Here is a 26,514-nt window from a genome sequence, read left to right on the forward strand (position 1 = left end):
AAGATTTGCTGACTAAGATGTATAGCACTTGCAGGAAACTAAAAGTAGAGATCACTTGTCTGTGCCAACACACAAATTACTCAATAGAACCTCAAAGCTGTAACTCTGAAAATACTTTTATTTAAAAGTAGAGAAAACACTGGAAAAAGTATAAGTTAACCACTTGTCAGTGTGTCTAAGAAGCACAAAGCAAAGTATATTCCCTCAGTTGGATACAGTGGCTCCAGCATTCAACAAGGTGATGTGCAAGTCTCTGCCTTCTTTCAGACCACCTGAAGATGGCTGCACACACAAGAAGGCTTCTCAGACGAGTTACAGTAGTCGCTCATAGAAGAGGAGATAGGCTTGCGAGCTCAGCACTTTCGATGCAGACACAGCTTGCACATGGGTATCGCTGATGTGGAACCACTGTCCTTTTACTGGTTCAGTTTCTAAAGCTGTGAAAGGAAGAATTTAGGAGTAAAAGTTATTACAAAGAATTGAAGCAATCAGTCATGTTACTGTTCTACGGTAAGAAATAATTTGTAAAATATTTCTAATTATTTACCTTGAGGACATTGTCCTCGAAGGACAAGATCAGAGAGATGGTTGTTCATACTTCTCATTTTAGCATAAGCAGTGTAGTGCCCAGATCTCATTGTTCCGCTATGTTCAACAACTCCATAAAGAGAGTACAGTACTTTTGTATTTCCTTCAGGCACGTTCTATAAAAGCAAAAGTTTAGGTATGACAGTCAGCGTGATGGCCTTGAAGCGCCCCCCCCCGCCCCCATCCTTTGCAAAACAAAGGACTCATTAACAGTATGTGTTATGCCTTAAACAGCTGGGTTTTGCAACTTCGGACAGGAAAAGATAGGTGACTGTGAAGAAAGCCACTCTATTTTCCTCTTGACGTCTTTGACAAACGGAGGCATAAATTTTTTAAGAATGGTGTTGAAGTCTACCAAGGTCTCATAGTTAATTGGAATGACCAAGATGGGTCATCTGGTGGACAGTCAACTGCTAGGAAAAATCACAAATCACCAGCTACCCCTAAGAGACAAAATAACTCGCTTCTGGTCAGCACTGTGACCATGCCTCTACTTTTTCAACCACTGAGTCATTTCTGGAACAATTTTCTTAATGAGCATGAAGAGTGAGCAGAGGGAAGAGACAAACCAGCCCACCCCTATCTCACGTGCAAATGGACCGGGTTACAGTACTTCCTCACTTGGGGCACTTTTTAGGCTGTGTTTTGTGTGTGTGTATGTGCGCGCGCAGCACTAAGACAGCTACAAAGAACAATGGAGTGGTGAGATCTTACCTTTTTTTTTTCTGATATCTCAACCTATCTCTCTCCTTTTCCTCTCTCTCTTTCTTTCTAACTTTACTCTGGGCACGTAAGAGTAATATCATGTGAGTTTTGTTGTTGAAGTCTTGCTAAGTTTATGACACAGTTACCAACTTTTGCCAAGTCACTATTTGCTGTAATTCCACTAAGTGTTTTTAGTAATTTTGTGATTGAACTGAACCTCTTGGGTGACTGTCATCACTTTGTGTTACCACACACTGTATTCAGAGCTAACTCATCCCTAATTTCACCTGGTAGGACAGGACAATCAGGTACTGAGTTGTAAACAAGGCTAGAATGTAAACTCTTCACTTTGCTTTGATCTGTTTGCTGCTGAAAGGGCAGCTGGTTACAGTTACATGCAAGCACTACCGCTATGATCAGTGGAAGTACACAAGTTGCACTTGTAAATTAACATTCATTATCATGCAAAATAACTGAAGCTTGGCAAGTGTTCTACAAAGATTCTGCTAAGCAGCTTAATTGTGAAAGCACATTAGAACATGGGAAAGGAGAATCTGATTGTTTTCCCACTTACTTTACATTTAGTTGTACAGAAAGGAGCCAAGTCTATCACTTCTGGAAACTTGATATGCCTGTTAACTTTCCGTAGATTAAATCCAGCCTTAAACAAAGTAGAGGAAAACCCCATAATGTTAAAGTGTAGCACACTAAAAGCAGGCTTAGTTACTAAGTGTTTCAGGTTAATGTTTCAATGATACTCAATTAGTTTAACATTACACAAAGTTGGGAAAAAGCAACTTTTTTTTCCTTCAATGCTCAAGATTTCCCAGCATTACCTCCTTGTCCCCACATACTGCACAGGAGCACAAATTAAGACGGCTCTTCAACTCACTCTTATGGTAACTTAATGTTACCAAAAGGAGAAAAATAATCAGCTGTATGTACACATGTAACTATGAAGACATCTCTTGCTTTTCAGATACTGTAGTATGCCTGAGGATCTAATTTTATATTGTCAAAACTGATGTAACTTCTACTTCCACCTTATTCAAATAATCTTCCAGTATCAAACTGGAAAAAAAAACAAAAGGAGAAGATGACAAATGTTATTTCTCCAATCATGTTCTAGTCTCTTGGAACAGGCTACACATTTCCATTTTCACTGTGGAATTGCTTTTTTTCATCTACTTAGAGTTACCTCCCTTATTTTTCAAGTATTTTGACCAAAATACCAAACTGCTTTAAATTTAGAAGAGGCAATACTACTTCCCATCCCCATTCCTTTCCTCTTTCTTTCTTGAAAAGCTAAAGCCCAAAACTAAAATTTTTCCTACAACTTGGAGAAAAGGTAAGCCACTTTACTTGGTGTCTATAAATAAGACTTAAGTTGCATTGCCTTCCATTCAGTCTTCTCTTCTTCTTTCCTCAGTAAGGCTCAGAGTCCCATCTTTTCCAATTCTATTGCCCTATTTGGTACATTTTTGTAGTAAGGGATCCTGTCTATCTGTACTGAAATGTAAGGGTCCATAAACTGATGTACTAGCAGGAAACAATTAACGTTAAGATACTACTTAACACAGTGAGCTATAACACGTAGTGAGGGAATGTATTGCAAATGGCTCATAAAACAGTGTTTTCCAGATAACTAATGGAATTTTATTACAGGAAAACACACCCCAACTCCTCAAAGACCACAAAAGCCAACCCTGAACACCAATGCCTTCCAAACCTGGGAAAAACAAACCAAAACACAACACAACACAAAAAACCCCACCAAAACACCACACACTCATTGGAAATGAAAATATGCTAACATTACTTCTAAATTAAGCTAGTACTATGTGCACACGTACATATTAAACTGATACTATATACATACACATTCTTGCAGTATCAGTCTGCCACTTACCTGCTGAAACCTCTTTAAGTGAAGAGTTAAAATAGGAGGAGCAAGAGAGATTAGCATCTGCTTTTTGGCATTAGTATAAATACACTTCTTTTCACCTGCAGAAAAGAAAAGCCACCAATGATTAACTTTTACGTAAATGTTACAACAATAACTTCTTTATTTTCACTACTTAGAACAATTGAGAAACTGAACATCCCCCTTTAACATGATGAACTGTACAACATCTGCCACCTTGCAGATCCCATATCACAGAATTAACTCCTCACGTCATGTCTGAGCAGCATCAGCACAAGCAGGATGAATTCTTGCTTGTTCTCCACTACTCTCATAATCAGAAATTGCATGAAGCTTATCTTGGCCTTTTGAGCAAACACCAACATGATTTCCCTATGACTGTTACAGCAAAATTTTCTCATCCAAGGAAAGAATGGAAAAGTCACCTGCCACTCCCTACATTCATCCACATAATGAATTTTTAGGTGGAAATGCCCTTCCCCCTTCCCCCCAAACTCAAAGCCCCTCCACTTTGCTCACTCTTCCTTTTCAGTCCTGCAGTATTCTGTACCCAAGCTTGTGAGCCTACTGTTGCACTCAATTATAAACTTACTTGCATTAATCTGTGTGAAAGAGATTTTCATAACCTCCCCACTGAATACTAGTTCAACTGATTCAAATTATACAAATACCATTTAAGGGACATTCCCCCCCACCTTACCCACCCAAGTAGCAGATAGGGACATATTTGAAGTTTTCTTTGAAAATATAATTTGTCATACTTTTTACGTTGTTCTTTGGTCCGTTATGTCTTTGTGTACATACATCACAGAGTAGTTTATTGGTCTCAGTAAGTTTTTCATTGCGGGTAAATTGATACAAACAGTGATGGACTGAACCTTCTTCCAGGTTCAGTTCTTCCCTGTTTGCAAGAGTACAAAATGCTGTTTCTGGATCTTCAGATGATACTTCACATGTCTTGACAGGAATAGCTGGAAGTTCATCTAAGGTACGTGTATCAGATTCAGCACTGGCAACCAAGTGTAGTTTTGAAAAGTTGGTAGCAAGTTCTTCTTCATCTTCATTTTCATTCTCCTCGTCTCCCAAAGATAGGTTGTCAAGTCCATTGACAATTGTTATAGGAGAATCTAAGCTTTCCATAGGGAGATCCACAGGAGACTCATTTTCTACACACTCTTGTTCTGCCTTTCCTGCATTTTCATGCGCGCTCTGAACTTCTGTACTACTTCCCTGTATACTCAAGTCTTTTTGAATTAAGCAGTTATCTTTGCAATCATTTGATGATTCCTCTTCTTGCTTCATATCAGGAGTTTCAGAGTTAATTTCCATCTCTGATTCTTGGTTATACTCAGTATCTTTTTCTGCCTGTTCAGTTGCACAGATATCTGTCAAGTGAAGCACCTTTCCTTGAAGTTTTTGCTGGCGGCGCTGGCTCTGTGAATTGGAATAAATAGAGTATATGAATAGAAAAAACAAAGCCAGTTTAAATGATATTCAGCATTTCTTACCATTTCTTTTAACAAAATTTTTGTAGCATGCTATAGCTGCAACAGGCAGGAGAGGGGAGAATAATCTGTGATCAGTTCAACCAATACTGAGTTTATCCTCACTCAGATATAGTTGCCACTGCTCCTTGTTATGGAGTATCTTCAAAATACAAATAATTATTCCCTTTACATCATCCTGATCCTTTACTATGTTTGTATTCTAACAGCCTGTGAATTAATGACTGGAGAACAGTTGTCTGACATAAATTAATGCTATTTCAGACAGGCAACATAAATTTCACATTCCTCTGGATATTAGCTTATTCCTAGCACAGCAACTCTTAACGGAATATGTAATTTCTTAAAAGCAAAGATCTAGATTCAATTGACTTCCCAGTTATGCATTTGAGTGAGGAGAAATTCTAAGCTGTCTCCTTTTCCTCCACCTAAATTGAGGAAGCAAAAAGAATGTCTCACCACAAGTTGCAAGCACTTAATTCATAAAAATGAAATCTTATTAAAACCAACCTTGGCTTGTTTTTTGGCCTGTTTCTTTGCTTTTTTCTGAAGGTGCTTACTTGTACCAGGAAGCTCATCTCTCTGCTTAAGATAACAATCATTGTTTTTATCTTCTTCATCTTCTGATTCCTTTTCTTTGCTTTTTTTAAAGTTTCTCTCATTCGTAATTTTTACTTTCTACAAAAAAAAACCCACCACAAATCAACCAGAGAAGTAGAGATATTACTCTCCTGAATAACAAAATAGTACACCGAATAAGACTAAGGATGAGATGTCATCTGAGTTTTCAGCTCAAGATACAACATTTTAGTGACTGTAACATACAACTAACTCATTTATGCCACCCTAACATTTACAAGAGAGGTGTCTCACTCCAGAGGGAGTCCACATGAAATGACGACTTGCAGAATTAAACACTATGCAAAAGGCTATCAAGGGCCAAATTCTGAACCCGTAAAGGGGCAACTTTACCTTTGGCTCTAACAGATGTAGATCTCATGAAATGCACTGAAGAGTGACATTTTACACAAACGAAGACTTACAGTTGAACTGTCTGCCACAGAATTTGTTTGCTTCCGCCAGAATCAAATTTGTTCATGGCAGAAGACATGACCCCTTTGGCTGGGCAGTTTCATTTCAATACTTACTAATTAGCTTTTGTGTAAGTAGTACTACATAACCAATCTGAAATATTACTCATATAGATTATCAACATGAAACACAAAGCAAATCAAGTGTTTTGAGTGTCTAAGAGCAACGAAATAAATCAAAATTGATCAAATAAGTATTCACAAACTATCCTTTGGTTTTACAACACTGAAAATGAACTGGGAAACATTGTTCTTTGTAATCCAGTCTTCTACAAGTGAGACAACACTGGAACATACAGCATTATTCTCTAAACTAACCTCTCCATTAGAAATGTTTACTAACAAAGCAGCAAGATCACCAACAGACTATCAGTGATTTTCCATAGACAGTTCATGAGCCACAATTTTCAGGAATGACTCTCATGAAAATCTTATTCTCTTTCTGGGCAAATTTATAATTTTAACTTTTAAAAGAGACATTTAGAAAGATATACAAATTCATTTCCTAGTGATTATATAACGAAGTTGATTTCATATAATGAAACAAAAACTAAGCCAAAAAAACAAATGTACAGTTTCTTACCTGATCCTCTAGTACAGGAAGTGACAAATCAAGGAAAGACTCATGGACTAAGGATACCTATAAATGAACATTTTAGAGTCCAATTTAATTTTGTTTGGAAGTGGTTGGCTTGCTCTCTATAGGCTTATTTGTATGTAGCCTTGTTTGCATTCAATGCGTGCTTTAACTTGTGCATATAAATATAAAACACAGCCTATCTACCTTCACAACCAGCTATCCATGACCACAATCCAGCAGTCATTACCACAGATATAAGCAAGAAATACTTTTACACATTTCAGATTTCTAATGGCCTGAAATGTGAGAACCAAACTCAGGGCGTATGAGATTGATCTCTGCAATCTGTCACGACATTCATCTGCTAGCCCACACACTAATATCCTTAATTACTTCATTCTCAGGATGCATTATCCCAATAGTGCCATTGTGCTTAACTGTTCTCCTGACAATCCCACAGTCATTCCAGTGTGGGAAAGGGAAAGACCTCACCATCTGATGAAATAGGTCTCCCAGCAGTGTACTGCCGCTAGCAGAACAATTAATCCCCTCTACAATTCGTAGCACTGGAAGGTGTTGATCAGGAACCTGTGCGCAAATTCTTCTGGCAGAAGCAGCTTGCTATTCCTGACCTCTTCTTCTGGAAAGGGGCTGAAAGATTAGCTTTATAACATAAGGGAAGAAAGATTTCAGCCAAATCATGTCCCTCTTTGAAAAGCGTCCAGCTCATCAACTCTTAGAATTGTACTAACTGAAGCAAAGCTCTCCAATTTCACTTATTTCTACATATAATTACTTAGAGATTCTCTTGCAGATTACATAAAATTACACCCTGGGCTATTCAAAGCCAGCAGTTTACTTACGGTTCTGCATTCCTCACACATAATCGTACTGGTTAATTCTCCACCGAAGAGTCGATCTACAAAACTTTGTATTCCCTTTTTCTTTTCATATTCTGAGAATTGACAAAGTATATAGTAAAGTTAATAACACTACATATAACATACTGGCAATCAATTTAGTTATGGCATACCAAACAAAACACGAAGAGAATACAGTATGTGAGATGTATGATGGAACATGTTGGCCTGTTCTAGTTTCCTCAGGAAGTACAGCAAGATTCTCAAATTAAATTTTTTTACTGTATCAAAGGAATGGGGGTGAAAACACATTTGCAGAAGATCATTTGACTGAACCAATGTCTTTACTACTTTCTCAACTCTAACACATTTTCCTCTTTCCTCAGAAGTACTGCATCCCAGTAAGAGTTGCTGTTTTCTCTCAGGACTTAAACAACTGCCTGAACCTAAAAACCAAGCACCAACTTTTGTCTTTATAGGTGCCCTAGAAACAAACCCAATTTCCTCAACTCATATTTTCAGTGCAGCACATAGCCTGTCTTTAAACTTGCCTTCATCTCCAAACCTAACTCATGCTGAAAAGTTTAAAAAGTCTTCTGTTCACTTTTTGTTTCTAAAATACCACTCTTAAGTAGCAATGGACTATTAGGACTGAATAAGTCTTTACATTCACGTGCTAATATTTTAACTTCTTATATAATATTAGAATGATTAAACACCACCCAAACACATTTTCAGGTATAGTGTCTATAGAATCAACTCTGTCTTACACTGTCAAGAAGGAAACGTCAAGTTCGGTAAGAGATTTAAATAAACAGACTAACATTATTGAGCATTATCATCTAGATACACACATATTCAAGAGATGGCATGAAGCTGTACAATTAAACAGGTAGCTTTTTTAGTTGATACTGTTAGTGTTTGATGAAACAGAAGACTTCATTACAACATGTATTTTACCTTTAATTTTCTTTTTAAGTTCTTCTTCACTTTGTTTGTTAGAATCAGTCAGCGCTTTCAGTATTCCAACACTTATTTGCTGAAATTTTTCAAACAAATACAGACTATAAAATTTCCTATATTATTTCAATTAACTAGTTCATTTTACAAAATGTTTCAGATGGTGGGAAAAGTTGAATATTTGCCAACTGAGAGAATCAATACAAACACAAATACCTGCAGATACACAGAATAATTCCTGCAGATATTAAAAAAATAACCAACCGAGAAACAAGCTTGCAACCATAATGTTGCAAGTAGTATGTAAGAAAACCAGTCTAAACATTAAATACTTTCCCAAATTAAAATTGGGAAATTTCCACAAGTGAGTGGCATTTCAGAAATTAAGACAAAAAGGCCATTCTTTAGGGTCACTACACATACTCCAAACCCACATTTTCTGTAGTAGTTTTGGAGTCAATTTATTTCTAAAGGTCAACAGACAGAAGTGTTGAATTAACCAAGGACCTTTACAGCAAACAACATTGAACCTTTCTATTTGATTTCATTAGAAAAGTACAGAGAATCATCAGCACTCTGCTTTCCGAAAAGAGAGGCAACATCATTACCTTAGAAACCTAAATGACGTACAATATATGTAAGAGATATAGGCTACAAACTTCTCTTTTTGAATAGTTTTGTTAAATGAAAACAGTAGTACCCGTGGTTGCTCCTTCACAACCCCATTGCTTAGAGGCTGCCCAGTTCTACAGCTGTGTTGCTAGGCTATGGGCAGCATGAACCGCTCCACAGTGGTTGACTTACAGAAAGAACGTTCTTTCTGCCCTCAGCAGGGGGAAAAATCTTGGTCTGGGGTGTGAAGAAGAAACGTATGCACAACTATGAAATTACCACTCACTTGGATTTCTTCCGCTCTCATTCCGTCGAGTAAGTAACGAAGCAGTTCGTGACTGTCTTGCTGCTGATAGCCTTTAAATCGTATTGCTCTGTTAAATGAAACAATAATTACAAAGTGTAACTGAACTTAGAGAGAGACAAAGTAAAAACAATTCATAACAGACACAAAAGGACCATCTCAAGTGTGTATGTATATAAAAGCAACAACTGTCTACAGATGGTATCTTCTAAAAATATGAAGTTAGCTAATCAGAATATGTCACTGAATAGCTTACATTTTATTTCATTCATGTTTTGCTCTTTATCTCCTTTCTAAACTTGTTAACTATTATACAAGTTTTATACGCTGTGATATGAGCTCAAGGAAAAAAAAAGGGAGAAAACTGATCTTATTTTTGAACAACTAACAATTTTTTTCACACCCACTATGAGATGCAGTTGTATAGATACTCACTTTTTACAAACCTGAGCAAAAAGTTCCTTAGGAGTAACTACCCCTTTTTTTGTCTCTTGCATTTCTGTCAGGAACTGATACATGGCTAACGTCAAAGGACCTGGCTGATCCAGTTTTATCAGCTGAGGTTCCTGTTAAAAAAAGAAAAAAAAAAGCAATAAAATTGTTTTGCCTTAATTTGGTGACTCTGGAGTAAGTTTTTCCTTATCTAAACACTGCAGTTCTTGAAAACATTGTTATAAAGTAGCACACACAAAATTCCAAAATGGCAATATGTTAACCTGACAAAAACAATCAACGCATGGTTTACTTAGCTGCAACTCTGGATTTCTTGCTTTTATTAGGAAAATACCACAATATCTTAAAATGCACAACCCTTCTTTCCTATCAAATTCCTAATTGTAATGATAGGCGCATTATTTAAGTCAGCTCTGTAGATATCCTCTAGTTGCCTATTTTGCATTTAGAAAAGTGATGCTATAGCAAAAGTTACACATTTTCAGCCTTTAAATAATTTATTCATAATGTAAATACTCCTTTGAATACAACTAATACTTTATTAAAATCACTGCTCTTTCACTTTGAATGAAAGACCTCTGCTGACTTGAGAAGCAGCTCTATGTGAGTCAATAGCAAAGTTCCCACTGTTTTTACAACTCAATCTTGTTAGCATTTAGCTGAAACAACTTTAAAATCCAGAGACGAGTACTGCTTGTTTCTTTAACAGATTGGAAGGTGGGGAGAAACACCATGGAGGTCGAAGCATATATACCATGAATAACTCAGGTGAGTCGATTTTAACTGTTGTGCCAGGCATTTTAGCTTCTTTAAGCAGCTCCATCAGGACTGGAGTTTGTGATAAATTCTGCAGAACATAAAAGAAAGGAAAAGATTGGTAACTGGGGAACAAGACAAAAGGCAGCTGAGTTCTCCTAGTCATGGAATTTGTAGCAACCAAATTAGCAGCAATTTATTTTTCCCAAACACAGAACTGGAGTGGTAACTATCACTCCACAAATTCTAACAGTGTTTAACAGTTAAAAGTACATTCCATATAGATAATGGGACTTCCAAGTGTCCTCTATACATACTACTTCAGATTGCAGAAACCCTGAATGTACTTTTCTTCTACAGACTTATCTTTTAACAGTCTATTTACTAGTGTCTGTTTCTAAAAATCAAAAGGTAAAATGCAGAGAGCATATTTGCTTGTCTTAAAACATGATAAACACAATAAAATCAAATGTTTTAATAAAATCTGCAAGTACAGTGGGAATTTTGTTTGAGTAAAGCTTCAGTATCAAGAGTCGAAAAGCACAAGACTACATGCGATTTTAAATACACATGGAAGAGCAAGTTTATTCTATCCAAACACTTGTGAGCTGAATAAGACACACAAGATGGAAATGCAATATGGTCAACCTGTTAATATTTACTTTTATTTGATTTCCTGTTGCTGAGACATTTTTGTTTCAGTAAACACCCATGGTCTTCGTATACTAATCTTGTACATTCTAAGAAGTCATTGAGGGTGATGTGCCTGACTATATTTTTTTACTAGACTAGGAAGTTGGTGTGCTTAAGCTATATCAGTGAAAGATGCTGGCCCTCAAAGTCAGGGCAGTTTGCTGTATCTTCCTTTAGAGCAAGTCTCAACCTGCAGCTCCATTTTTTCGTATTTCTCTGGGCCAAGTCACTATTTTTAGAATGAACTCATCATTCTTGGCAGATAAAAATCACATTCTAAATGTGCCATTGTACAATACTGGGGGTGGGGTTGTTGTGGGTTGTTGTTGTGGGTTTTTGTGCTTTGTTTGTTGTTTTGGGGTTTTGTTGTTTGTTTTCTTTTTTTCCTCTTGCTATTAAAAAAAAAAGAGTAGCAATAACTACCATACCTGCATCACTGCGTTAAAGAAACATGTATTCCCCAAGTTACTAAGTCCTTTCACAGTCACTTCCAAGCTAGCACTTGAACGAGAATTCTCTTCTTTAAGCGAGACTTCTTTTTCTTGCTCATTTTTGCTGTCTTTTTCTACTTTCTTGTTTTCTAATTCTTTGTTCTCTTGTTGTTTATCTACTGAAAGAGTAAAAAATCATACCACATATTAATCCAGTAGAAGAAAATGGGATAGGAAAAAGTTATAGGCAGCAGCAGTTTACAATGTCTAAAACTTAAACAAATTATAATTAATAATGCAATTGCATAAATGTAACACCACTGGCTTAGGTTCTTAAACTGCCTAAGTAATAGAAGTTAAAAAAGAAACAAAATAAACAAACAAAAAACATTTTCAAGAACCCCCTGAAATGCCATTTCAGATGAGCATACAATTTAAGCATGCCACTTGGCCCACAAGTCATTCAAGCTAAGAGTCTCTGAATGCATTATCTGAAATTTCAATCCTGTTGCAAAATCTAGAGCTTTATACAACATTCAACAAGATGGCATCTGAGATAATGTCCCTTTTGACATGGCACTATTGTCTGAGATGAAATGCACAGGACTCCCACTGCCAAAGCATTCTCATGTTCATGTCACAAACCTAAACAGATGGAACTGGGAAGTTTATATTCTTCAAGAAACATTTTTCTCAAAAACTACTTTGGTGTATAGCTCAAAATTTCGATGACCCGTTTAAAGAAACCATATGGGAATTCCAGGTAATTTTCAGAATAACACCCACACTGGTTCTGCCAGTTTAGCAGTCTACTATTGATAAAGTTTCTGATAAATAGGGCTGTGAGCCAAGATTAACTTTAAGTAACGCCAGCTCAGAGAAAGCAAGGAAATGAAGCAATACAATCTTTGCAGAGGGATAAGAAACCATGAATGGACAACAACAGATGGAACACTTGAAACAGGCTGCAACTGCACCCAGGTATTCGTCCATTTTGTAGTTCAAACCTGAGAAGAAAACTCTAGCAGCTGATATGAAGTTCAAATATTAGATGCAGAGAAACTACGTATCTGGTAAAGACTGATGAAAACCACTCGAAGATTCTGGTTCTTGTGGGGAAACTTCAACTGCTTCTTGAAGAAATAGTCAGAGACAGCCATTTGGCACTGCTGGATGTTTGTGATCTACTTCCCAAGGCGGCTGTGATTTCACCCAAGGATAGGATGGTGTTGGAATTTTTCATAGCTGTGAGTTACAGCATTTATTCTGATAGGCACTTTTTTTCAAGTTTGCGAGTGGAAATGCCTTGTTCAAAAACAGTTTTGTCATTGTGGAAACTGGGGGGGTTTTGCTGGGTTTGTTTCCCTTTAAACAGCCACATTTTGCAGGCAAGGCTGCAGGATGAACACATTATTTTAGAGAGTTCTGAATGCACTGCAGCTACCTATACTAAATGTACAGACCCAGCAGATAAATCCTATTGTATACTCCTTCCATTAGGAAATATGGTGCAACAGCTGATAAAAAGGAAGTCGAATTCTCCTTAAGCAATGACAATTTTCCTTCAGATCTCAAGATGGACTGAGCAGTGCTGATGAATAAACACAGAACTTCTAAGTACTGAAAGTCAATTTCTTACAGAATGATCAAACATCACATTAAAAAAAAAAAGTCACATAAAAATGGTATTTTTCTTCTTCTATTCATATATTTGTAGTCTGTAAAATTTTGGGGACACTGAGCAAAATCCTGGTCTGATTAGGTCCATGGGCTAGGATGTTACTTATGCTATCAGAATTCCGATAACGAAAAAGCTAATTTCCTCCTTTTTGTTTTCCTGATTTACCTTAAGGTGCTTCAAAAGTTAAATCTAATTTAGTGTATGTTCTTGATTTACTGTACTGCCTCCTACATTTAAGGGCCTTTCAGATTTACTCTACTTGTACTACAGTTACTTACCTATACGTGATGAGTCAGCACAAACTTGTTTCCTAACATAATCCACAGTCTGACCCAATCGGGTTGAAGTGTTATAGAAGACTTCATTATCACATATGTAGCACCTGTCTCCGCCCCCCAAAAAGAAAAACAATTAATTCTATTTTTCTATTGTTTAAAAATACTAAACTATTTGCTAATTTGATACAATTCATTACATAAAGTTATAATATTATGAGATTAATTTTAAGATTCAGAAGTCCTAGAGAAGAGTTCTATGTATGTTCTATTTCTGATCAGGAAAATAAAAAGTTTAAAAATTATCTTTACTAAATTGTTTCACTGACTGGAGGGGGCGATTTACAAATATAAATTGTACCCTAAAAAGATGTGCTTATAAACCTAGCCTGCAAAAAAATAAATGCAGGGAAAATTTTGTTGAAATCTAAAAACTAAGATACCATACCCTAAAGGACATGACTTGGAATGTTATAGCATGGAAAAATATTCTGAGTATTCTAGCCAAGCAAATAATTCATTACATTTAAATTAGATAAGAAACAAATCAGTGTCCCTCCATTAGTCCTGCACACTTTTATTTGCTCTTCTGTTACTGGTATCTATCTGTTTGTCTCTTTATAACCAAAGAAGCGTGTGGTTAGGTCACTAATCTGTTTTAAACAAAATTGTGAGAGAAGCTCCAGTGACAAACCTAAAGTAAGAGTACAATTCTGCTGGAAGACATACAGCAGGAGAGCTGGAAAATCCAATTTCATAATTCTGCCCAATCACCTCTTCAAAGAGGTGACAAAAGGTACTGAAGAGAATGCAAATACTTCTGCACTTCGAAACACATTCATTGTAGTTCTTAGGCACAAAGGCATTTAGCAGATTTCAGGATTACTGTAAATCAGACTCTATTTTCTGATATTAAAAGTAGCAGAAGTCTGCAACAAAGTGCTTCCCTAATTCTCTAGCATCCCTGGAATTAGCTGCAATTTTCATGTTTCTTCACGTCTCATTAAAAAAAATGGCTCAACCTTTGGATCCCTGAGTAGGCATTTATTGTCTGTCTGGTTAATTATAAGAATAGGCATTCTCACTGCTGGAATAACAAAGGACAGTTACTTCCATGGGCAATTTTTATCATCATAACCTTTCACTCATCAAAAAATGTTGTAAGAATCCTTGAAGGAATCAAGGGATTGGAAAGAAGTTTTTTTCAATGATGGGTATTTAACCAGTGGAGGAAAAACATTAACTAGATCCAAGTGGTAAGTCATACCAGTACTAAAAACATGTACAATAGAAATTGTTGTAATGCCAGAAGAGTAGAACTTAATGACTTATTTGAACTCTCCTCCTTCTCTCCATGTTCAACACCTTTTCTTTTAATCATTTACACGTACTATTCAACTCCAACTTCAACCACATTTGCATGCACACTACAAAGAGATCTATTCATGCATTCATAGCATTAATAAATTCTGATAAAAAAGTCTTCTGCGTTTATGTACCAAGCCCACTGTGAAATACAGTTCTTGATTGTAGGTTTAATTTAAAACAATAATTTATACCCAATAATTTCTGAATAATTTCTGGTGCAAGTTTGTACAACTAAAAAATTTACAGAAGGAAGCAAAATACCTAGCTTGGACAATTTCCTCTCATTTTCAAGTACTTGATTTGAAAACTATTTAAGTTTTACAACTGAGAAAATAAAGCCATTTAAAATAACCATTTTGAAACTTGTTTAAATTCTCAAAAATAAGTTCACTAGTTCATTAGTAAAAATGCTATTAAAGTCCATTTCCATTCTAGAGTTCAATAAAAATACTGATCACTGCATATAAGAGTGCTAAATATGATCAACATATAATGTTATATAAAATGAACATAATGACAAGTAATAAGTTTAAAAAAAAAAAAGATTACAAAGCAAAATGAAAACTCCTTATGTAACGCACAGTATTTCTGTATGGCACAGTTTGGCAAATTAAAGTTCCTCCTTATATAGTAACAAGCTATTCCTTTGGAGAGTATTCCTTTCAGAAGAATTCCTTTTAAGAGAAGGAAATACTATCAAGGAGATGGAATTTGTATTCAGTGGTCCAGTAGCATTTTGTAATTCTGCTGCTATGCTGCTTAACTATATATGTAGTAATAAGTCATATTTATTGGGAAAATGAAAGTAATTAATTTTGTCACTAACTGTGCATCAGAAAGTAGCTTCCCCAAGGATGGAAGTTAAGATTTAGAGCTACATAATGACATACATTTCTACATGTCAGTATTCTGAGCAAAAGCAGTAAAATATGAAGTAAACAGCATTTACTAGTTGGTCAATTTCAACTTCAATTATGAACATTTTCTAGTTATATATTTTACAGGTAAAATTTATTCAGCAAATCTCAGCAAAGACTGCTGGGAACTTTGTGTGTGGAACTGGTTTATTTATTTCTACAGAGAAGTCCTGGAAATCACAAAGAGAAGAAAATCAATTTTATGTCAGCCTCTGTTGCCCTCTAGATATGTCTTATAACTGTTGCCTGACAAACTCACCACACACTCCAGTTGTCCAAACTGAGAACCAAACAATGAGGATCTGATCTCGGTGTTGTATAATGCTTTAAAGCATGGCCTTCTGGAGAATTTCTGCCACAGCCCTATAATGTTGATAACCAGAAGTGTCACAAAATCCAGTTGACTATCAATGAAACATATATAAAGTCAGAGTACAAAAAAAGTATTAAAATAAAAACTGATTAATTATGTTAAATTAATTAAGATGAACAGATGGCTCTCTATTTCAAAACACTTGTTTCTGCAGAAAGAGAAGTAACTTACTGAGTGCAGAATAATGATAAAGTTGCTCAGGGACTGAACACCTAATTTACAAATTCTGGTTTGAAGAACTTGGAGAACAATACAGAATAAAACCACAAACCTCTCCAGCATGCAGAGTTCTAAGTTTAATAAAGTAATGTTAGCACAAGATCTTATTGTAAAAAAAATCACAAATTAGGAGCATTAATTGAAATTTTCTTGGCAAAATAATTTGGACTTTCTAGGCAAATAAGTCCTCAAGATGGTGACTTAGCCTTAAGTCTGCTAAATGCTTTTGTGCCAAGCTTCTAAGTACTTCATTTGCAATTCAGAGCAGACATTTTTAATCACACTAAAGTATGTCAAATCATTTATACAGCACCACCTTTAAAATAAAGAGTTGAACTAGAACCTTTCTTTTCCCACTGTATTATGAGGCACTGAAAGACATTAAGACAAGTTAACAACAAAACACGAGATACCCTGTGGCCACATTTTAAACATAACCATATTGAAGGGCTTTCATCAGTCTCCTCCTCAGATTTCTCTTCTGTCTTATTATCTGTCTTGCAGTCCTGACAAACATGCCATTCCACCACATTCAGCAGTGCCTTTTTCAGATGACCTTGCTCCAATCCTTTACGAATATGTTTGCACACAGGTTCTACAAAATAAAAAGCACAAGATGGATGTATCATAACAAGTGCAAATGTCTCTAAACTTCAAAGACAGAGGCAGCAATTCAGAAGCTAGGACAGCCTTTCTGGAGCCAAAGAAACATCGACAATTCAGTTGACATATCAGAAAAAAGCCTTTGTTGTCACTGCTCACAGTCTGGGGATATTGTTGATGCATCCTAAACTACTGCATCACTAAAAGAATAAAATAAATTTAAAAAAGTATCACTCAAATCTACATCTAGTCAGAGGAGTTGACAAAACCTTTGGATACAAACCCACCTACTGTATCAGGCTGTGAGCTTCTATTATTGTAGCATTATGATTCCCAACCTGCCAGGGAGCAGCCACAGCCCAGTGCCATGCTTCCCAGCGCCTGGCTGGCCTATGAAAGTGGAAATTATGGAGGTTACACTTCCAGTTGAGCTGCTTTACTGAAACTATAAAGAAGACTATGGTAAAGAAGAACAACACAACTACCCTACCTATAGCCCCCATTTTCCAAATGGGAGGAAAAGAAAACCTGGGGAACTACAGACCAGCCAATCTCACCCCTGTGCACAACAAGATCATGGAGCAGATTCTCCTGTAAACTACGCTAAGGCACATGGAAAATAAGGTGACTGGTGACAGTCAACATGGCTTCCCTAAGGGCAAATCATGCTTGAACAAGTTGGGCGGCCACCTACAACATGGTTACAGTATTGGTGAACAAGAGAAAAGCAAATCACGTCACCTATCTGTACTTCTGCAAAGCATCTGACACTGTTCCGCATAACACTCTTGTCTCTCAATGGGAGAGACATGGATTTGATGGATAAGGAATCGGCTGGATGGTCGCACTCAGAAGAGTTGTGATCAATGGCTTGATGCGTATCTGGAAACTAGTGACAAGTGGCATTCCTCAGGGGTCAGTATTGGGACAAGTGCTGTTTAACATCTTTGTTGGCAACATGGACAGGGTGACCGAGTGCACCCTCAGCAAGTTTGCTGGTGACACCACGCTGTGTGGTGCGGCCAGCATGCTGGAGGGAAGGGATGCCATCCAGAGAGACCTTGACAGGCTTGAAGAGTGGGGACTGTGTAAACCTCATGAAGTTCAACAAGGCCAAGTGCAAGGTCCTGCACACGGGTGAGGGCAATCTCAAGCACAAATTCCGGCTGGGCATAGAATAGATCAACAAACTCAACATGACCTGGCACTGTGTGCTTGCAGCTCAGAAAGCCAACTGTATCCTGGGCTATATCAGAAGTAGCATGACCAGCAGGTCAAGGGAGGTGATTCTCTCTCTCTGCTCTGCCCTGGTGAGACCCCACCTGCACTACTGTGTCCAGTTCTGGGGCCTCCAAAATAAGAAGGATGTGAACCTGCTGGAGCTAGTCCAGAGGAGGCCACGAAGGCTTGAGCCTTGAGTCCTTCTATGAGGACAGGCTGAGAGAGTTGGGGTTGTTCAGCCTTGAGAACAGAAGGCTCCTGGAAGATCACAGAGCAGCCTTCCAGTACCTAAAAGGGGCTTACAAGAAAGCTGGAGAGGGACTTTTTACAAGGGCATGTAGTGACAGGACAAGGGATAATGGCTATAAACTGCAAAAAGGGTAGATTTAGATTGGATATAAGGAAGAAATTCTTCACCATGAAGGTGGTGAGGCACTGGAACAGGCTGCCCAGAGAAGCTGTGGATGCCCAGTCTCTAGAAGTGTTCAAGTCCAGGCTGGATGGGGATTTGAGCAACCTGGTCTAATGGAAGGTGTCCCTGCTCATGGGAGGTTGGATCTAGATGATCTTTATGGTCCCTTTCAACCCAAACTGTTCTGCGATTCTATACCATTATGACTTTGCACTATAATATGACACCCTACTTGGAGCTGCGTCTTCTGGGCCTAGTGTGAATTCTATTTAACCAAACTCTGCTAAGAACAGTTACACTGAGAACAGGCATCTATTGTTAAGAGCTACTAACACACATTTAATTATCTTATTTCTTTTTTGTTTAATTTTTAAAGCTGCTGGTTACACTGTCACTTGAGTGAAGAGAAGCTGCCCGTAAGCTTAAGTCATGTACAGAGAAATTTGTGATTGACAGACAACGTATATGTGTAAATTGATTCAAGTTCTTCCAAATAAAAAATGAAAAACATTTTAACTTTGACATTGATCCTGACTTCAGGGAAGAAAAAAAAACAAAAGGAAGCTAAAAAGCCATAGGACATAGAAGCTACTACAAGCCCAGGACAACAGGCCATTGCACTGAGCCTTGTGCCTAAAACTGTACGTGCTATCTCTCCCAGCTAAATTAGCACGGCTCAACTCATTCCCACAGTCGGGATCAACAAAAAATGTGGGCAAGACATAGTGTGTGACCTGAGAGACAAGGTGGTCGAAGAGAATACTACACAGGGCAAGTAAAAACAAGAGCTAGAATAACCAGGGTAAACAAGACAACAAATAAAATATCAACATGGGGGTGAGATCCAGTACAGCTAGAAGGAGAACATTAACAATTTGGGATTTCCTCTAAAGGAATAGAAGGCAAGGAAGAGAAAGAAGTTTTAACCAAAAAGCACTATGACTAGAAAGCTGAGCTGTCCAGGGCCAGTACCAAGTTAGTCACTAGTGTGAAGACAAATGGTTTCACAGAAATATTTTAACCACAACCTTTTTTGCCAAAACAAGAATCTTCTGCAAAAAATTCTTCATTATGAAAATGTTACTTAAACCTATGACAAGTAGGCAGCTGACTCTAAAAACACTTTCTATCCTGAGGAATTTTATACAATTCAATATGATCTGCGTAAGAGTAAAGAACTGTGTGTCTGAGCTTCTTGAAAAGCAGAAAATCCTAGTTTTCAAGATGGGATTATTATTATTTTCTAGCGTACTTAGAAAAGTAGCGACACTAATGTTTCTTGGTAGACTTCCATTTCAATTATACAAACCCACACTTTGTAAATGCAACTTCAAAGACAGTGACTAGTGTAAAGGCCTTCTAATATTAATGAGTTTTCGAGCCCTCTATGAGGTTGAAAGAAACATTATGACCACACACTTCTCTGAGGAAACATACCCAGCGTATCCAGAGACTCATCAGACTGTGCAGTTTTGCCTTTGATCCGTTTCTTTCCCATATTTGTAGTCTGTAATTTTTCTTACATGGAACAGTGACCTAGCAAAGAAAAACACTAAATTAGAAAGTAGATTTTTGGTTTACTGGTTCACTGCTGAACAATAAATAATTTCTATGGCCAAGATGCCCCTTGAGATGAATTAACTTGTTTTAATTTTACATTTTCAAAAGAAAATTATTTATACTTTAACACAAAACATTTGCATCTGTTGTAGAGGCAAGATCACAGTGTGAATTATAAATACCAAATGATTTAAAACCTTAAATCAAAAAGATTGCACAAAAGAACAAGATGGAAAACTCAAGCACCAAAAATCCTATAAACTTCTAGGACTTGGACTTTAACTAACTAATAACACGGAGATTTTACCAAAAAAAAAAAAAAAAGGATTTGCCCCAATTAAATCTTCAACTTTTTTGCAGTTACAATTTTTCACTTTACTGCAAATTCCTTGTATCCTTGATGAAGTCTGACACATGCAAATACCTTAGCATATTTGAAAATACATAGACGATAGGAGCTCCAATTTTTCAGTTTCTTCACTAGGTGAGATTTATCATTGCCTTCCCTACATACCAAGCAAATAATTCAGATGGGGTCTGTTATTTGGTTTGCATGTAGACTGTTCTAGACAAGGGTGATCGGCCAGTACAGAGTGCTTGCCTTCAAAAAGTTGGCTACTGCACACATGGCAAGACATTTGTAACTTGTAGTCCGTAGCCCCTGTAAGGCCCTGTGGCTTCTCTCCCAAAAGGTCATTCAAAAAGATCAGGTAAACTTAAAAATCAATATGTGCTATACTGTGAAAACATGACAGCTAAAATGGTTCAAAATCAAATCTCTGCAGTCTTTGCAGGCTGGCCTAACCCCGCTGTCCACCCTTCACATAAAGATGTTGAAATAGCACCAAATCTGACTTATAACATCCACCCTTTCAAAAACATTTCTTAGCTCATACTCAGCAACACACCAGCCATAGAGAACAGCTGCCTGCTTGGAGCTGTCAAAGACAGAGAATGAAGCTGGCCCAAGAGAATCAGAGAGAAACTAAGCTGGGAAGAGTTTAGACATGATATCCACTGAGGGCTTTTTGTCTCCAAAAAGTTTTCAAAGCATCCCTTTTCGGAAAGATTAACAAATTATTAAATGACAGGTAGGCAGCCATTTCATTAAGAATAGAATTATCATCTTTTGCAACTTAGCACTTTGCTCAGAAAAAGAAATGACAGTTCATCCAACAAACTCCCTCCACCACATGTTTTTCCGCAAAGAGCTGCAACATTTGATCTTGCACGAACAACTCTAAACCCTTAAAATCCTTTCCAAATTGACCTTGCTCCTGCCAGGAAGATGGGACAGCACAAACACCTGTAGTTCTTGGTTTAATTCACACTGTCTCTGGGCAGACTTGTCTGACGGGCCCTTCACCAGCCTTTTCCACACAACAGCCTACATGAAGAATCGTGCTACAGAGCCCAATAGCTAAAGTGATACAGCGACGGCTTTTTTTGTTAGAAAGAGGGGTCTCGAAACGACCCAAACTGCACCTGCGTCCCACGGAGGACTGAGGAAAAAGCGCCCAGAGACACGCGCCTGGGAAAGCACTGCGCCGGGCCCCGTCGGCCACTTGTCACCAGCGGGGAGCCGGCACTCCCCGTCCCGAGGGCAGCGGCGGGGAGCAGGTGCGCCCCGGGGACGCGGCACAGACGGCTGGGCCCTCGATTCGTCCCTCTGTCGCCCCCCGGGCCGCCCCACTCACCCCGTCCCGCGGATAGGGCCGGGCCGGGCCGCCCACGTGTTCGCCGGCGCCGCCGCCGCCGCCGCCGCGGCCCTGCCGCCGCGCACTCCTCGGAGCTGCACCGCCCCGCCTGCTTCCGATTGGCCCGCACCCGCCTCCCGCGCCTTCACTGACAGGCGCCACAACCAATAGGGAAAGCCAGGCGTCCGCCCGGAACGGAGGCTGCGGAGCAGCAGAGGAGTGAGTCACGGGCCGGGGTAAGGAGGGCGGCCGCAGCGGCAGGAGCGCGACAGCCGGGCCAGGGGCTTCCATTCCTCACCTGCCACTGCCGCAGGGCGAACAGCTTGGCGGCACATGGCTCCGTCTCGGGGCAGCCCGGCAACTTCACCTCGTCCCCAGGCAGCTGGGCAACAGTCCCCGGCCGCCATGCGTGCTTCCGGCGCGTTGCATTGTGGGGCCGTGAGCACAAGGCTGGGGGAGGGGCACGGTGAGGGGAACGAAGGTAAGGACTCGACCGCGCATGCGCCGGTACTTCGTGCCGCCCCCCGTGGCGGTGCCGGTGGGCACCCGGTGGCGGGAGCTGCCTCCGGCCAGGGCCGGGCTTGCTCGCGGGGGAGTGGGGGCTTCCACCTTCGCGGCCGCCAAAGCGGCAGAGGCTGCTGCGGCCCAGGCGTGCAGCCCTGCGAGAGGAAAGGTTATTCGGTGACAGCACTGTGTCCTGTCCCCTCGCAGATCAATTGAAAACAAATGGACTGTCACAAAGTATCTTCATGCTCTGGACTGCCTAGCATATATGAGCCGGTTTTGATGGGCTTGGTTATAAGGCTGGTGAGGGGCCTGGAGCACAAGTCTGATGAGGAGTGGCTGAGGGAACTGGGGCTGTTTAGCCTGGAGAAAAGGAGGCTGAGGGGAGAGCTTGTCGCTCTCTGCAACTACCTGAAAGGAGGTCGTAGCATGGAGGGTGTTGGTCTCTTCTCCCAAGTAGCAAGTGACAGGATAAGAGGAAATGGCCTCAAGTTGTGCCAGAAGAGGTTTAGATTGGATATTAGGAAAAACTTCATGGAAAGAGTTGTCAGGCATCTGAACAGGCTGCTCAGGGAAGTGGTGGAGTCACCATTCCTGGAGGTATTTGAAAGACGTGTAGATGAGTTTCTTAGGGACATGGTTTAGTGCCAGAGTTAGGTTATGGTTGGACTTCATGATCTCAAGGTCCTCTTCCAACCAAAATGATTCTATGATAAGGGTTAATATAATTTACATGGGGTAGTTACCGAACTTTGTCCCATATTCAAACCCTGTTTTTCTTCCCTAATTTCTTCTATGCCTAGGAAACGACAGAAATGACTAACCAAGAAGAAGCTGAGATACAAATTTCGGAATTAGATTTACTCTCGAGCATGTTTCCTTATGAGGATGAGTTCATTGTGACTGACCAGCTGGCTGTGGCAGAACTAAAGCACTATGTTGAAAATGAATCTGCAGAGATGCCATCTTCAAAAGTTCAGTTTATACTGAATGTAAAGCCAGAGATGTCTAATGCCTCTATGGTATTGTAAACACCTTTTTTTTTTTCCCCAATTTTTTTACCCTAAGGGATTTTAGGGCTTACTTGAACTGAACATTTGCTCATTTGTTTTTAGGTGGAATTCTCTATGGCGTGTGCCTTACCGTTAAAATATCCAACTGTTCTACCAGAAATTACTGTGAGGTATGACATTAAAAGTACCACTAATAAAAATATCTAGAAGCTATCATGTACTACATAAATATTTTTATAATACAAAAAAGCAGTCTTTTTTTTGATATTTTACTGTCAAATTAAGCCAGATGGACTAGAGTCTTGAAGGAAAACAAGTCTCCAAGGTTGTGATTTCTGAGGTGTCCTCAGCAAATAAATGAGAAAGATAAGCGTGGAGGAGTGCCAACTTCTGAGCAGAGGGGTTACATGTAGATACTGTTCATAGGTCTCATGCTCAAGAAGACAGACTGTTGTCCATTTTGACAAGGCTTAACACTAACTAAAGGAGTGAAAAGTTAGTCAATGGTCTTATTCTTCCCTTGTCAAAATTCTGTTACTCTCAGGCTTCTCTAGTTGTTTTTGGTTTGTTTGTGGTTTTGTTTGTTTGTTTGTTTTTAATTCAATTGTTTCTGTTTAAAGAAGTGGCCTCGCATATTACAGGAAATTTGTTCAGCTACAATACTTACACTTCAAGTACCTTTTTCTTGATTTTAATTTACAGATTGGTAACACTACATATGAACTCAAGAACTAGCACACCAATTAAATACTAATTAAGACCTTTTCATAACTAATATGACTTTAATTATCAATAGCAAGTGCATACCATTTAAATATGGCCTGATTTTTTTGGCAGCTTGAAGTAAAACTGCTTGATAAACGTTACATTTTAAGCATATTACAACTGCATTTATATTTTTCTTTAGGTCATCATTATTAAGCCGATCTCAGCAGATTCACCTGAACTCTGATCTGAAAACATATTTGATGCAAAACTGCAGTGGCGAGCCCTGCATGTTGAGTGCAAGGGAATGGGTTAAAGACCATGCAGCCGCTTACATTGACAAAGAACTTTCATCTTCCTCAGTGACGAGATCAAATGCCATGCAGTCAGAAGACATCACGTTCACTCGATTGTGGATCTATAGTCATCACATTTACAACAAGCAAAAGAGAAAGAATATTATTGACTGGGCCAAGGAACTCTCTCTGTCAGGGTTTTGCATGCCAGGGAAACCAGGTGTTGTATGTGTAGAAGGTCTACAAACTAGTTGTGAAGAATTCTGGTCAAGGTTAGTTTTTTTTAGTACTTAAATGCCATCAGTAGTCAGAATATTACATTTTTTATGTTGTTCATGTAACTAGAAGGTGGGAAATCCAACCACTTTCCAACCTATAGAAGTCTGCAAAGTATTTGTGTTTATTCTAATGTATTTACAGCTCTGAATATCCAGTGTGCTGTTGGTTAAAGCTACGGGTACCTCATGGTACACATTTCTTTCTGTTTAATTTTCCTCTGTATTTCACTTGTATAGCAATGGGCTGCAGCAGCCCAGTTGTGTTAGATATGTGAGCTGTTATATTGCTTTACACTTGTGTTTTATTCTGCTCCCAGCATTTATGTTTCTGAGCACTGAAATTGAAACCACATCATCATCAATTATTTTGTGAGGCAAAGCATTAAGGTTTTTGAATCCTGGGGAAGTATATACATAAAAAAGCTCCTGCGTATAGGAGTGTTTATGTGTGAGCAGTTTTCCTATGAGCAGCTAGGGAACCATTAGTTCTGTGAACATATATGTACAAATGGAATTTATTGACTTTCGAGATAATAGCTATGTCATGGTGTTTTTTAAAACAGTCTTTATTTTATACATTCATATTTCTCCAATTGCTTTCAGAGTAAAAAGATTAACGTGGAAAAGAATTCTCATTCGGCACAGAGAAGATGTTTCTTTGGAAGGTGGAGGACATGCTGACATTCAAAAACATAGAAAGTTTTCCACTTTGGAAGAAAAATGTTTTGATGCGCATGGTGCCAGAGGAAATCATATGGATTTGGGGCAGCTATATCATTTTTTAGAAGAAAAAGGATGTGCTGACATTTTTCAAATGTACTTTGGGGTTGAAGGGCATTGAGGACATTGAAGATGACCACAGATCCAAGTGCCTGCATTTGTAAATTAATCCTTGTAACAAATTCCTTAGCTGTTCTGTAACAGTTGATCAGAAAGGGAATTAATAATTTGTGGTTTATGTGATGAATCCTGTTTTCAATGAAAACAAATATCCACTGAAATCTTGAATAATAACAATGACTAAATGAATGCTTTGCTACACATTCTGGTTTTAAGGACATTTAGGGTACATGCATAATTGCAATGAAAGAAAATATGTTTGATAACCTGCTGGGCAGTTACAGAATTATAGATGAATGAATAGATGGAATTATGGTGAATGAATATATGAATAAGAAGAGACAAAAATGAAGTGTGGGTCTCTGAGGAGAGGAAATGTGATATTTACATTGTTACTGTTTACATATGCTACATTAAGACTTTTTTGTAACAATCTTCTACTTTCTACCTGAAAGTATATTAAGCCATGAGATCAACATTTTATTAAAAAAGAAAAGAAAAAAGAGGGAGCAGGTTCACAAAAGCCTTGTTCACGCAAATAGGGTGAACTAGGACACCTACTCTAAGGCATAAATTTTCTGCAGGTAACAGTGTGTATGCAGATGAGAGAGATAGTGTGGTGGCTCTACGACAGTTGTAGCTGAGGACTCCTGTAGTCTGTTTACTCATCTCTTATAAAAGCAAAAGCTTACCAAGGACTAGGCTCCCTTCCAGTACACTCCAGTACAAGGATCCTTACCTTACCCTGCTGAGTTCACAACTTTGCAGTGCACTGATTTAAAGTGCATTATGCTGCAACCTTTGAAGGTCCCTTCCAACCCAAACTATTCTATGATTCTAGGATAAGCTTTTGAGGCTGGTTTCAGCAAATTTGTATCAATGAATGCTAATTTGTTTCTTTGCTCATGGATTCTGGATGTAAGTAATGTAATAAAAAGCAGACATTGGTTGCCTCTGATGCTGATAAAATATTTCTCCGTACATCTGGTAAAATTCCTAATGTTCAAATCTCTGGTGTGGACTTGGACACATTTTGTAGTGATACTCCACGGTGATTTCATCCGACAAGTGCAGATTTGCCTCTTATTTG

General features: G+C 38.5%; 2 protein-coding genes across 12 annotated transcripts; one reads left to right on the forward strand and one right to left on the reverse strand.

Moving 5' to 3' along the window:
• Positions 1 to 105: 105 nt before the first annotated feature.
• USP16 (ubiquitin specific peptidase 16) lies at positions 106 to 22,186 on the reverse strand. 9 transcript variants are annotated; one of them, XM_080355528.1, is made up of 18 exons: positions 22,087 to 22,186; positions 19,969 to 20,067; positions 16,709 to 16,890; positions 15,963 to 16,066; positions 13,422 to 13,525; positions 11,460 to 11,641; positions 10,337 to 10,429; positions 9,565 to 9,695; positions 9,112 to 9,199; positions 8,214 to 8,292; positions 7,257 to 7,348; positions 6,397 to 6,453; positions 5,233 to 5,400; positions 3,979 to 4,651; positions 3,203 to 3,297; positions 1,868 to 1,954; positions 548 to 704; positions 106 to 437 (listed from the first exon to the last, which is right to left on the reverse strand). In XM_080355528.1, the coding sequence occupies exons 2-18, from the start codon at positions 20,027 to 20,029 to the stop codon at positions 313 to 315; spliced, it is 2,478 nt and encodes an 825-aa protein (XP_080211654.1). In that variant the 5' UTR covers positions 20,030 to 20,067; positions 22,087 to 22,186; the 3' UTR covers positions 106 to 312. The 9 variants fall into 9 exon arrangements, with proteins under 9 accessions (XP_080211654.1, XP_080211656.1, XP_080211653.1 ...); XM_080355530.1 differs by lacking the exon at positions 22,087 to 22,186 and adding an exon at positions 21,789 to 21,895 and having other exon boundaries at positions 11,460 to 11,638; XM_080355527.1 differs by lacking the exon at positions 22,087 to 22,186 and adding an exon at positions 21,789 to 21,895.
• RWDD2B (RWD domain containing 2B) lies at positions 21,989 to 26,397 on the forward strand. 3 transcript variants are annotated; one of them, XM_080351753.1, is made up of 5 exons: positions 21,989 to 22,024; positions 23,096 to 23,314; positions 23,408 to 23,475; positions 24,213 to 24,578; positions 25,188 to 26,397. In XM_080351753.1, exons 2-5 carry the CDS (start codon positions 23,108 to 23,110, stop codon positions 25,423 to 25,425), a joined length of 879 nt encoding a protein of 292 aa, XP_080207879.1. In that variant the 5' UTR covers positions 21,989 to 22,024; positions 23,096 to 23,107; the 3' UTR covers positions 25,426 to 26,397. The 3 variants fall into 3 exon arrangements, with proteins under 3 accessions (XP_080207879.1, XP_080207878.1, XP_080207880.1); XM_080351752.1 differs by lacking the exon at positions 21,989 to 22,024 and adding an exon at positions 22,145 to 22,269; XM_080351754.1 differs by lacking the exon at positions 21,989 to 22,024 and adding an exon at positions 22,301 to 22,461.
• The last annotated feature ends 117 nt before the right edge of the window (positions 26,398 to 26,514 follow it).

Source organism: Nesoenas mayeri, assembly GCF_963082525.1.
Source record: "Nesoenas mayeri genome assembly, chromosome: 1".
NCBI lineage: Eukaryota > Metazoa > Chordata > Aves > Columbiformes > Columbidae > Nesoenas > Nesoenas mayeri.